A 14,553-nucleotide genomic window follows, 5' to 3' on the forward strand; every position below is an offset into this window, starting at 1 on the left:
TGAAAGCAAACAATGCACTGTGGCTTTCCATCCAATGAGGTGAAACCCTAATTTAAATAACTGTCATTGTACAACCTTGTCTTTTTACCAACCAATTCACTGGATGTAGATGGCTAACTTCATTTTTTCACAAATTTATCCATTTTGCATTAGAAATTAAAAAAAAAAAACAATTCAGCTTCACAGATGACTGCACACTAAAATAAAAGCATCAGATGCACGCTTCACATTCGAAACTTAACTGAAGTGGTGCAATTGCCAGTACCTCTTTTATACTAGTGATAACACGACTTGTTCAAACGCACTCTCACAGCAAGTATTATAGGAGGAGATCAAATTACAAAGAGCACATACACATCAAGTTGGAACTTGTAAATTACTCATGTATTAATATGTACTACATGTCATACATGCATGTTCATACCTATCGCTATAAACACAGCAACATAAAATAATAGGAATAGTTGTATTACATTTTTTATACTGTCGGTATTTTCTTAATGTATAAAATTAGTGCAATGTTATTATATAGTATTTTTAAAAATTTACATTTATAATTACAGTCAAAATTCAATTAGTAATAGTAAGGCTTACTGTNGTATTTTCTTAATGTATAAAATTAGTGCAATGTTATTATATAGTATTTTTAAAAATTTACATTTATAATTACAGTCAAAATTCAATTAGTAATAGTAAGGCTTACTGTTATTATTCCTTTGGGTGGGCGGGGTCGCAAAATATTAATTTTATTTATATTTACTATTTTAGGGGGTCGCGGAGCTAAGAAGGTTGAGAATCGCTGCTGTAGTGTATGATGTTTGCACTATGCTGAAATCACAGAAGTTCCTATTTCACAGAAGATATGGTCATTAGACCACATCTTCTGTGAAATAGGAATTATTAGCTTACATCCGACATTAGCGTTCTGTGAGTAATAAATGACTAAAATATAGTTTAAAATGAATTTTTTGTTTTACTATTGCAATGATATATTTGTTTTATGTAATACATTAATACTGGATTGTTTTTCTTATTTTGCATAAAATATCAATGTTTATAATGTAAAATACAATATTTATCACTTTAGCAGTTTTTTTCATATTTTTATTAAATTACTTAAGTATTAATGGTACTACAGCATTAAGCACTACAATACTTCAAAAGATAAAGCTAACTGAAAATCCTTATTCGAAAAATACAACCACCATACAGAATTTTTTAATTATTAAAGCCTGCTTTAAGCATTAACAAAAAAAATTCTCATCATAAGTATTTTATTTTAAATTTTGCTTTAAAAAATATAATTATAGAATGCTTTTAAATGTTCTACCTTGACTATTTATCTACAATTAGCATCAAATCTAATTACAGAAAAATAATTTTTTTATGCACAAATTCATTTCTATTTCTTTATTTTTTAGTTACATAACATGATTTTAGTGAGATGTCTATTTTCATCTAAACATTTCAGAAATTGAATAACAAAGTTTGCTGAATAGGCTGCAATATTTCTGATGTTATTTTAGCACATACATTGCTTACTCATTGTATTACTTTGCACTTTGAATCATTGTCAGTTGTTGAAACAAAAAAAAATCCATAAGAAATAATCAACTGTTGTCAGGTCTAGTAGTCTAAGTTTTCTTTCTGTGAGAAAGAAAAAATCTTAAAAATCCTTTACACACATTGTAAAAATCTTTTGAAAACATTTGGAACATTGAAAAATCATTAGAATATAATAAAATTTATTATCTGGCAACAGAGTAAGATACCATTTTCAGTCTTGGCTGTATGTATACCTTTTGTATTACCTGTGTATCTATCACAATAGTCATTGTGATCTAAGTTGAGTGTTAATCAGTGGCGTGCCGTGACAACTGATGATAGGGAAGCTGTGTTTCTATAAGAAGCTGACTTCCAGGGGCAATCAGTTAATTCTTTCTTTAAATGTATTTTTAATAGATTATTTATCTGACATACTTAATAAATAAACAAGTTCAATATAATTACCTCTGTTATTAGATCCAATATATTCCATATGTCCTCTAAATGCCAATTCTTGCTTTGATAAAAACATATAACATCTATTTATTTAGATATAATATATCTATTAACCGTAACTATCTCGTTATAATTTTCAATATTTTATATTATATTATTTACTAATGTTAAATTCTATTCCACTTTGCACATTGTTTCCAAATTGCTTCAAATACGGAAGAATCAACGATTTTTTGCGTCTTTTGCCAGCTAAATTGTCAAAGCCATTCTTATTCCACACACTAATTTCATTTGAAAATACAGTAATACCTCGACTTACACGAACTCAGAGTTACGCGATTTTCAAATCTCATCGATTCATCTTTTGTTTGAGTGTCACGCAACTCTTGATTACTCACTCCCCCAACACTATTGTTCAACTTACATGTTCAGACGTGCCACGCAGAATCGACACATAGCTACAATTTATTTTGAGTTATTTTTTTCTGTGTTTGTTATATCTATGGAGATTTGAGAGACAATATGTGGTGATTTCTTGTAATCGTGAATGAATCAAAAGACGAAATAAGATTAACGAGAACATTTATTAGCTTACATCCGACTTTGATTTTACACAAATTGCGAAATTATACCCCGACTTACATGAATTCGACTTACACGGTTATTGCTCGGTCTCACCTATCGCGTAAGTTCGGGGTATTACTGTAGTAGGCAAGCCAACAAAACAATTTTTGCATTTTTATGCATCTACAGAGCCATTTTATCGTGAAAATGTCAAATTTTTTTAATGAAGTGTTTATATTTAACTTAGGTATTGGCCTTTCTCTTTTAATAACGTTTTCTTTTTCATTATATGATTTTGAACCAAAATTTTTTAAAATAAATTTTCAATATCGCAATTACATTCTGAATTGCTAGCCACAATATAAAGCCTAAAATTAAAAATAAAATTATAAAAACTTACTTGGTGAAATAAAATGTGTGGTGGACGTACAGTACATATCTGGTACAAAATATTCTTCAATTATATTAATATACTTTTAAAGATAATTATAATTAAATATAGCTTTGTAAAGAAATGTACATAAAAATAACATAAAATATTCTTTACTTTTTAAATCTTAACCACTTAGTCAAATAGCTCCCTACGAGTGGAATCATAGACGGTCCCGCTAGATGTGCGGTATGTACATGCACGCAGGCTGCCAAATTCCGAGGGTGCCCATACCGGTCAATTTCAAATGCCTCTTTTGTCGCATCACTAATATACCTCAAAAGACGCGACAGGGTTCTTGTATATTTTAAATGATTCTCACCATAGCTGTAAAAGTCTAAATATGTTAAACTTAATAGATTGTCCGTCGTTTGTTTTCTAACTAATTCGTTTTAGGACCAGGTGTTGTCCACGAAAATTTCCAAAATTTACAACTTTTTGGTCACTCTCATTGAACTGGAAAACTGTCTGTCTTTATTACATCTAATATTTCAAAGAAATCAGTCCCACTGTACTCAGCTAGAGATTGGTTTGGTTAGGCTTTTATTTAAGTAAAATTTTGGCTCTTTCATCAGGGTTTTGTTTATGTTCCCAATTCCCTAATCACTTAATTATTTAACTACTTCTTAAGTAGAAATAAGTCGAAACCAGTTACTTTGTACTCGAATATTTGTAGTCTCGGAAAAAAGTGGAATGACAAATTTTTATGACAAACGGATACATAAATCGTAAATTTAAGGAAAATAAATTCTAGAGCTTTTTCTGTACCTCATGCATCTCTCTCATTCATTAAATTTAGTTGTAAATGACGCTGTCAAAGTAAGTTAATTTTTTAACATTATACAAGAATTGTACACATTTTTTTCTACATCCTCTTAGAGATGGGATATACAAAATCATAATATCACTGGTTTAACATTGAAATCTGTGAGTAGTATAAAATCAGAGAGCGGAATAAATATATCAAATATTTTAACAGATTTTTTCTAAACTCCTGTCAACTATACAGGAAACTATCATAAAAACATACAGGTAAATTCTTATCGGTTGGGTTAAGTTATAAATATACTCGCGATTCACGTAATCGGGCGAGGGCGGCCAAATATCTAGCAGGTGGACGGCTAACAGCCCAGAACCGGTCCTGGATAAAATTGGATGCGTTATATGTGTAGCAGCCACCCAAGGTCCTAGGCTTCCACCGGCTAAACCGGGCAAGGTTGGTGCTCTGTAAAGCGCATGCATGAATCTGGCTTTTTGGATGCTGATGATACAGCGTTTCCACTCTGCTACTCCGCCACTAATATTCAAATATACAATAGAGAGGTTGAGGCGCACGTTTTAAACGTGTAAACGTGTACGTGTGACGTTCGGCGCCGCTTTCCCGTAAGCCTAAAAGTTTGACAATGGTGTTTGGATAGTCGGTGGAATCACGCTTGACATTCCAAACACCATCGTCAAACTTTTAGGCTTACGGGAAAGCGGCGCCGAACGTCACACGTACACGTTTACACGTTTAAAACGTGCGCCTCAACCTCTCTATTGTATATTTGAATATTAGTGGCGGAGTAGCAGAGTGGAAACGCTGTATCATCAGCATCCAAAAAGCCAGATTCATGCATGCGCTTTACAGAGCACCAACCTTGCCCGGTTTAGCCGGTGGAAGCCTAGGACCTTGGGTGGCTGCTACACATATAACGCATCCAATTTTATCCAGGACCGGTTCTGGGCTGTTAGCCGTCCACCTGCTAGATATTTGGCCGCCCTCGCCCGATTACGTGAATCGCGAGTATATTTATAACTTAACCCAACCGATAAGAATTTACCTGTATGTTTTTATGATAGTTTCCTGTATAGTTGACAGGAGTTTAGAAAAAATCTGTTAAAATATTTGATATATTTATTCCGCTCTCTGATTTTATACTACTCACAGATTTCAATGTTAAACCAGTGATATTATGATTTTGTATATCCCATCTCTAAGAGGATGTAGAAAAAAATGTGTACAATTCTTGTATAATGTTAAAAAATTAACTTACTTTGACAGCGTCATTTACAACTAAATTTAATGAATGAGAGAGATGCATGAGGTACAGAAAAAGCTCTAGAATTTATTTTCCTTAAATTTACGATTTATGTATCCGTTTGTCATAAAAATTTGTCATTCCACTTTTTTCCGAGACTACAAATATTCGAGTACAAAGTAACTGGTTTCGACTTATTTCTACTTAAGAAGTAATTAAATAATTAAGTGATTAGGGAATTGGGAACATAAACAAAACCCTGATGAAAGAGCCAAAATTTTACTTAAATAAAAGCCTAACCAAACCAATCTCTAGCTGAGTACAGTGGGACTGATTTCTTTGAAATATTAGATGTAATAAAGACAGACAGTTTTCCAGTTCAATGAGAGTGACCAAAAAGTTGTAAATTTTGGAAATTTTCGTGGACAACACCTGGTCCTAAAACGAATTAGTTAGAAAACAAACGACGGACAATCTATTAAGTTTAACATATTTAGACTTTTACAGCTATAGTGAGAAACGTTTAAAATTTACAAGAACTCTGTCGCGTCTTTTGAGGTATATTAGTGATGCGACAAAAGAAGCATTTGACATTGCCAAATCCCGAGGNGAATCTGGCTTTTTGGATGCTGACAATACAGCGTTTCCACTCCGTTACTCCGCCACTAATATTCGAATATAAAATAGTAATTTTTTTCACGTGTAGTATAGAAATTTGTAATAAGATACATAATGCGGTTATAATAAAATATTGTGCGACTATTTTCATATAATTAAAATTAATATATATTTACTTTTTAGAAAATACAAGGGAAGCGGTGCATCCACCGCTTCTAATGACGGCACGCCACCGGTGTTAATAAATGCTATGTTAAAACAAAACAATGTAGGGTTGAAATAAATTCAAATTTAATGTATGTTTTATATTTGTTAACTTAAATTATTTGAACAAAAAAATACTTGTTATGATTCCATCTTTCATCTATGAAAAACAATATTAGTATTATGAATATAGAATACATTTGTGTTTAAAATAAATGATGATATAATCTTTAGAAAAAAAAGCACAAAATTGCTGCATAGAAATTATCATACAGAAACACACTTGATGAAGATGATAGACTTTACTTTGTACAACTTATTATTTTTGTACAAAGGATATACATTTTGGGCTATTTGCTCCTCTTCAGTCCTTTTTCTTCTACAATTATAAATACTAAAACAATTAAAGCTGTAAACAGTTAAAAATAAAATTTGAAAAAATTTTGTAGAACAAACATAACTAGAAAAGAAATAAACCAACTAAAAGATATAATCTATACAGAGTACCATATTGTAAAAATAATGGCATTTGTGATATATGCACATACATATATATTTTAATAAATTTTTAATATTTTAGTCAAGTTAAATGCATTATATACACTTAAAATTAAAATATAAATTATTATTTTTATTTTAACTACAGATATAAAATTTAAAAAGTCAATAAAAATATTAAATCATTTATTAGTAGTTAATATATATACATATAGAAAGTGTTAATATAAAATTATTACATTTACCTCAATAACTCAACTGTAACAGTACCCTCTGGATTTATTACTACTGATTTCCCCCAGAATTTTAAATGTGGTTGAACAGAGCCATACATAGTAAAATGAGGTGATTCTGCATGATATGCACTGATAGGAGGATGGTGACTTACTTGCTCACATACCATTTTTAAATTAATATTTTCCCTTCAAAAATAAAAATAATTCTTATTACACAATAAAAAATTTAATAATTTAAAATAAAATCTAGAAAATATTTCTTACTTAAAAAATTCATATGTTTCACCTAATAATGGATTGAATGGTTTTCCTAGTCTTTCCCAATTACAAGCCAATGTAGAAACAACAAATGCTGAGACATACTAATAATATAAATTTATGAAAGTAAATATAATTTTTAATATAATAATATAAAGTAAATATAATAAAAATAANATTCAAATTTAATGTATGTTTTATATTTGTTAACTTAAATTATTTGAACAAAAAAATACTTGTTATGATTCCATCTTTCATCTATGAAAAACAATATTAGTATTATGAATATAGAATACATTTGTGTTTAAAATAAATGATGATATAATCTTTAGAAAAAAAAGCACAAAATTGCTGCATAGAAATTATCATACAGAAACACACTTGATGAAGATGATAGACTTTACTTTGTACAACTTATTATTTTTGTACAAAGGATATACATTTTGGGCTATTTGCTCCTCTTCAGTCCTTTTTCTTCTACAATTATAAATACTAAAACAATTAAAGCTGTAAACAGTTAAAAATAAAATTTGAAAAAATTTTGTAGAACAAACATAACTAGAAAAGAAATAAACCAACTAAAAGATATAATCTATACAGAGTACCATATTGTAAAAATAATGGCATTTGTGATATATGCACATACATATATATTTTAATAAATTTTTAATATTTTAGTCAAGTTAAATGCATTATATACACTTAAAATTAAAATATAAATTATTATTTTTATTTTAACTACAGATATAAAATTTAAAAAGTCAATAAAAATATTAAATCATTTATTAGTAGTTAATATATATACATATAGAAAGTGTTAATATAAAATTATCACATTTACCTCAATAACTCAACTGTAACAGTACCCTCTGGATTTATTACTACTGATTTCCCCCAGAATTTTAAATGTGGTTGAACAGAGCCATACATAGTAAAATGAGGTGATTCTGCATGATATGCACTGATAGGAGGATGGTGACTTACTTGCTCACATACCATTTTTAAATTAATATTTTCCCTTCAAAAATAAAAATAATTCTTATTACACAATAAAAAATTTAATAATTTAAAATAAAATCTAGAAAATATTTCTTACTTAAAAAATTCATATGTTTCACCTAATAATGGATTGAATGGTTTTCCTAGTCTTTCCCAATTACAAGCCAATGTAGAAACAACAAATGCTGAGACATACTAATAATATAAATTTATGAAAGTAAATATAATTTTTAATATAATAATATAAAGTAAATATAATAAAAATAATCATATTATTTTTAAGATATTTCATACAAAGATTTGTATAAAGTAAAGTTAATTAATTATAAAAAACTAACAGTTATAAAAATTATTATTTTGTTACTTCTAAAAACATCACAAGAACTTATTTTACAGATCATCATATATTTTCTTTACTAAATCATAATCATCAAATTTTAATTATTATTTTAAAAATTCTCATTTATAATTCTTTTAAATGAATTTTTTGTAACAAGGCATTTGTTAACAATCAAATAATATGGAAATATTTCCAAAATAATAAGATTACAATCATTATTAAACTGCTAGAAACAGTTTCTTTACTGTCCTGTTGTTTGTTTGAAATTCTGCATTGTGTGTTGTTTAGACAAGTTTATATAAAACCGAATTCTATTCACCCATCCCCACCATCATCCAATATAATTTTAAAAAACATATAAATTTGAAATTTAAGCAAGAATACTTATAAAATTTTAGGTTCATTCCAATAAAAAAGATTTTGAAACTATTAGTTTAATCAAAAAAGATAAATCAATATTTTAGCCCAGTATTTCCCAACCTTTTCAGCTAACAAACACTCAAACAATTTATTCTAGTGTCATGACTTCCCAGTATTTTATGTTGAAACAGTACATTAAAAAAAAAATGGATATGACTACAGTAGAGCCTCGATTATCCGACCCCTGATTAACCGACACCTCAGTTAACCGACCGTCCTAGTCGGCAAATTTCAAATGTCCGCTAGTGATGTGGCGCTACAATATTTGGCTATGTCTTGGCTACTTTAATATTATTTTTACGTGTTTTAGCTGGCAACACTCATTCGACCATGAAAGGGAGCCAGTATTTAAACGTGGCTTAATTTTCTAATTTTTAACGATACAATAGCGACGATTATTATTTTAAAAAATTTTTGTTAGGCTTAACATCGATGAAAATTCAACACGAAATAGGTTAATAGCGATATACTAATATACTAATTGCATGAGATATAATAATATACTACACTAATAATGGATTTTTTCATACTTTTCGGTTATCTGACCAACCCCAGTCCCCAATTGAGTCGGATAATCGAGGCTCTACTGTATTTTGAAACATATCTGATATTGTGACTCAACACTTATCAACCCTAGTTTATAATGATAATGATCACTTGAATAAGGTAACTGTTTATCAATGGATAAAATGTTCTCAGAATAGGCAAGAATAAGTGAAAAATAATCCACAATCAAGGCAACTATTGACATCATGCACTAATGAAATGATCATAAAGATAAAAGAGCAAAAATTATTGTGACATCATCATAATACCAAGCTGCAATTTTTAATCATATTTTAAATTTATTTAATTTAAAATACCATATATCTCGGCAAATAAGACAACCTTCAGATAAGACGAGGTATAAATTCTTGTTGAAGTTTTATAGTTTTAGCGTATATCTGCCCTACAAGAAGACCCCCAAACTATCAACGGCCTATGAATTTAGTTTAGATCAGCGATCATCATCTGAATAATAATACTGTATAATGTATATGGAATTATGTCCTATTTGTAATTTTTCGAATGAACAAATTTTATTTTTTTGCATCTGACAGCATTGCCTTGCAATTGTTGCAAACATTGGCACTGATTTGTCATTCAGGTAATGACCTTAACTATTCACAAAAATGTCATATGAGCTCTTCTATTTTGTGCACGTGCCCTACTCTCTCTACTAGTAAATAATTACGGTTTGTCCGTTTTTTTAAAATGGTTTTAATTTATATAAATTTCAATCTAATTTTTTTTTGTATCTGTCCTATAAGACAACCCCAGATTTTGGGGGTCTTTTTTTATAATTCAACTATCGTCTTATCTGCCGAGATATATGGTATATGTTCTTCATATCAAATAAGTGTCTTGCCCCTGTATACAATAGTTTTCCTGATAGCAACAGAGTCATGCTGGTCATCTATATAATTCCATTCTGGAGGAAATTTTTGAATTAAAATCATGCAACTTCTGGTGGAATCCAGAAGTTTGTATATAGTTAATCAGGACTTCCTGTCCCTAAGCTTTCCACATCTAATCTCAACTTTCTATCCAACACTATTCTCAAGATTAAGAAAAGATGGACAGACAGACACACAACAGTTGGAATTTATATATCTACAATTTTTCAAATTGCAGCCCAATAAGAAAAATTTTAAAGGCCAGTCAAAAAGGCTGTTTAGTTCCTTTAAAACAGGGATGTCAAACTCAAACTCCTTAAGTGCTAATTTTTTGTCTCGAGTATGACAGCGGGCCAGATTAAAAATAAAATGCAAATATAATACAAAGTATAAATAAGAAGTATATAAAGAATGATTTTATTAAAGAAAAAAAATTGTAATTTTTTTAAGTAGAGACGTATTAAACCAAAATATTATTTTGAGGCTCCAGAAACTTGATTTCTTCTACACTTCATTATCTCCTCGATATTTGGTGTCAATGATGATGTATTGATTTTCAAAATGGACTGAAGATGTTCATCTGTAAGTCTTGAACGGTATTTAGATTTATTAATCTTCATTGTTGAAAATAATTGTTCACACACATATGAACTTCCAAACATGCATAAAATGCAGGCAGCATGGTTCCTTAAGTTGGAATAGCTATTTTGATTTTTGAAATACTTTGTATAAAATGTCAACTTCACTGAACTTGCTTTTTAAAGCAGTATCACACTGCAAATCTATTAGTTCCATTTACAAGTAAGTCGGTGCTTTACCAACATCGAATGTAAACAGATCATTAAAAAAGGAAAGTTGTAGATATTGAGCTTGCGAAAATCTGCAACACGACTATCAAATTCAGCAATAAGATCAAGCAAATGATAAGAAAAATCTGCTAATTTATCTGCATTGTACATGCCGATTTCACAAATGCTAGGAAAATGGTCAAGTTTTTGTTCTTGCAGCTGCGATTCCCACAACTTTAATTTTATTTTGAAAGCTTGAACACTTGAGTACAGTTGCGTAATGATTACATTTTTTCCTTAAAGTTTAATGTTCAAATTATTCAAGTGTTCCATCATAGCTACTAAGAATGCAAAGCAAGCCACCATTCATCACTGTGTGCCCTTTTGAGCCATAAACATAACATGTTTACACAATTCGAAAAATCGTTTAAGCATTGATCCACAACTAAGCCACCATACTTCTGCAAAGTAGGGAATATCTGAACATCTTTCACCAATATCATTTAAAAATTGTGTGACTGCTAAATCATTTAGTCCTCTACTTTTAATAAAATTAATTATTTTAATTATGGGATTCATTACATGATCCATTTTCAGCACTTTAGAGGCCAAGACTTCTTGATGTACAATACAGTGAATTCCAATGAATTTAGGTTGTTCACCTTTAATTTCATTTAAAATTTTATTCTGTATTTTTGTGACAACACCAGCATTTTTACCAATCACGGATGGTGACCCATCTGTGGTAATACTGCAGAATTTACTCCAATCCAAGTCATAATTTGGTACTAATTGCTCAATTGCTGAGTAAATATCTTGAGCTGTTGTAGTACTCTTCAATGGTATGCACTGCAGCAACTCTTCTGTGATATTAAAATCTTCATTAGTTCCACGAATAAATACAGCAAGCTGCGATGTATCTCTGATATCTGTACTTTCATCGGCTGCTAAGGAATACCAGATAAATTCTTTAATTTTATGTTTAAGTTGAAAGTCCAAATTTTCTGCCAATTCATTTACTCTGGAATCAATTGTATTTCTAGTCAGGGGTATTTCTTGAATGACTTGTTTCTGTGATGAAAATGAAAAGTCGGCCACATCTAGCATACATTCTTTTAAAAATTAGCTGTCATTAAAAGCTTTAGATTTTTTGCAATCTTTAGTGTGATTGAATAACTAGCTTTCAATGCATTCTCACTGTCAGTTTTTGATTTTTTAAAAAATGACTGCTGCACCATAAGTTTAGTTTTCAAAGAGGCCAGTTTTTCTTGCCTAATTTCATTGGTAAATAACTCAAACCTGTCTTTATGATTCATTTCATAGTGTCTTTTCACATTAAATTCTTTAAAAATAGCAATAATCTTATTGCAAATCAAACAAAGTGGTTTACCATTCCTGTCAATAAAAAAAAATACTAAATTTCCCACTTTGGCTGGAAAAATTGGCACACATTATCAACTTTTCTTTTTACTGACATTATTGAAAATTTTTTACCATTGCAGTTTATTTGACCAAACTCACTCACCAATAAGAAAATGCAACAAAGTCTCTAATTATGGAAGTGTCTTGAATACTGAACAATGTTGCCAGATGATTTTAACTTTTGTGGACAAAAATTTTTTTAAAAGTAGCCCAAAAGTATCTGAATCAAAAAATTCATTTTTAATAATCCAAGATTTGACAACAAAATAATAAAACATTTGTACTTTTCAGCAAAAATAAATAATCTTGTTTAGACAGACTTTGAAGTTCAAAACATGAAATAGAGAAAACATAATGTAAACAAGAAATTAAACACAAAAATAAATCAAATAAAATTAATATCTCTAAGTAATATGAATAAATAAATAAATAAAAATAATAATAATTGAGTTCAACAATTTTGTTTATTAAGTATTATTTGTTTAAATACAAAATATCACATTNATAAAATTAATATCTCTAAGTAATATGAATAAATAAATAAATAAAAATAATAATAATTGAGTTCAACAATTTTGTTTATTAAGTATTATTTGTTTAAATATAAAATATCACATTTTCTTTAGTATCAACGTAATAAATAGCATTATTGAATTGATGTCAGGGGCCGCAACTAATTGCCTCGAGGGCCAGTCACGGCCCGTGGGCCAAATCTTTGACATCCCTGCTTTAATTAAAGGATAATGTTAGAGAAATTGCTAGGACCTATGGAAAATGTTCACTGGTTTTTATATTATGACAATTTATCTTCACAAACAGCTGTCTCCATTCAAGAAATTTTTTGATAAGAAAAAGAAAAACATTCCTATGATACAATATCCTCTTTAGTCACTTGACATCATTTCCTCTAATTTACTTCTATTCCCAAAAATCAAAATTAAATTAACAGATTTGTAAATGTTCCAGCCATCACATTAGTTTGAACAGTTGGAATATTTTAATTTTTATTAACTAAATTTTTAATTGGACAACAGAATTTAGTCACAAATTTGACAATTACTACTTAAATCAATATTTGAAGACATTTATTTACATTACATAATGAACATTTCAATAAATTTGCCACAACTTCAACAATCTTTGCACCATGGAGAGGAATTGACTAACCTGCACATTCTCCAGATCTGAATCCTGAAATTTCTTTTTATAGAGTGTACTAAGCCAACTCAAATTTTAGAGGAGCTTGAGTCATTTATCTATATCTTTACTACTATATAAAGAGAACATATTTTTTGTTTGTGACCACTAACCGTGAAAACTATTGAACCAATCATTACCAAATTTTAACTGTAGCATCTTTATGATCCCTGGAATGTTTACCACTAATCAAACCTACAGATTTTTTATTAATTAAATAAAACTGCAACAGATTTTTGTCTGTCCATTTCTCTCTCTCTTCACTAGATGGCGACACATGAATTAGTACTTTCTATCTATAAGAAAAGTCGCTTATTGAAGTTTACTATTATATTTGAAGAACTGACATTAAATTATAATTAGTTAATTAGCAAAATCTTCAAGGAATTAAAAAAGTGATGTCATCATGCTAGATGGCAGTATGTGTACGTATGGCAGTTTTCAAATCGCTACGCATTAATTTCTGCAGGTAATTGAACAAAATATTCAAAATAGTTATTGGATTTATCTCAAGTGAATATTTTTGAGATTGATAAATAATGCTGAGAGCTGCGGGATCATGAATAGGAAGAAAAAGTTCTAAAGCTATTATTGTTCATAATTGTAGACAATGTGAATCTACAGCAGAGGGGTCTCAAAGACTGGAAGAGCAACAAATTCATTTGGCTCAGAATCAAATGCGTATTGTGAGGAATTTTTTAGGTTTCAAATCAGCTTTTGATTATCATCCTGAAAATGACTATTTGGATATGAAAGAGGTAAAATGATCAAAATATGTGATCATTGTTTTGCCAAAAAATGGTATAATAAAACTCCTAGACTTTGCAGTGCTGTGGGGAAAAATGTTCTTGAACAACTTGAAGAACCTCCTAATTTCATTAAAAATTTAATTTTAGGAACAGATCCTCTTTCTATACATTTCTTAGACAATTCTAGACAGTACAACACTATTTCAAATGATATCATTTGGAGCCAAAGAAATAAGACAAGGGAATTTCATGCCTACATTTAAAATCCAGGGTCAAGTTTATCATTTGATTGGCAGTTTACTTCCTGATCCAGAAGACACTCCTAAATTTTTACAGATCTATTTCATGTCTGAATCTGACCAGATATTAGCT

The 14,553-nt window shown here is 29.5% G+C and overlaps 2 protein-coding genes across 2 annotated transcripts in view; both read right to left on the bottom strand.

Moving 5' to 3' along the window:
- LOC111642286 (oxysterol-binding protein-related protein 1-like) overlaps positions 1-14,553 on the bottom strand; it is a 190,167-nt gene that overhangs the window by 36,140 nt on the left and 139,474 nt on the right. Inside the window, exons 18-19 of the mRNA XM_023388617.1 lie at positions 7,927-8,024; positions 7,672-7,848 (exon numbers count right to left, since the gene is read on the bottom strand). Coding sequence (XP_023244385.1) covers positions 7,672-7,848; positions 7,927-8,024 — 275 coding nt within the window. The remainder of the gene's footprint in view (positions 1-7,671; positions 7,849-7,926; positions 8,025-14,553) is intronic.
- Positions 9,186-12,463, bottom strand: LOC111642285 (general transcription factor II-I repeat domain-containing protein 2A-like). Its single transcript, XM_023388615.1, has one exon. It carries the CDS (start codon positions 11,918-11,920, stop codon positions 11,183-11,185), a length of 738 nt encoding a protein of 245 aa, XP_023244383.1. The 5' UTR covers positions 11,921-12,463; the 3' UTR covers positions 9,186-11,182.

The sequence above is a fragment of the Centruroides sculpturatus genome, unplaced genomic scaffold (genome assembly GCF_000671375.1).
Source record: "Centruroides sculpturatus isolate CEXI.00-Female unplaced genomic scaffold, Cexi_2.0 scaffold751, whole genome shotgun sequence".
NCBI lineage: Eukaryota > Metazoa > Arthropoda > Arachnida > Scorpiones > Buthidae > Centruroides > Centruroides sculpturatus.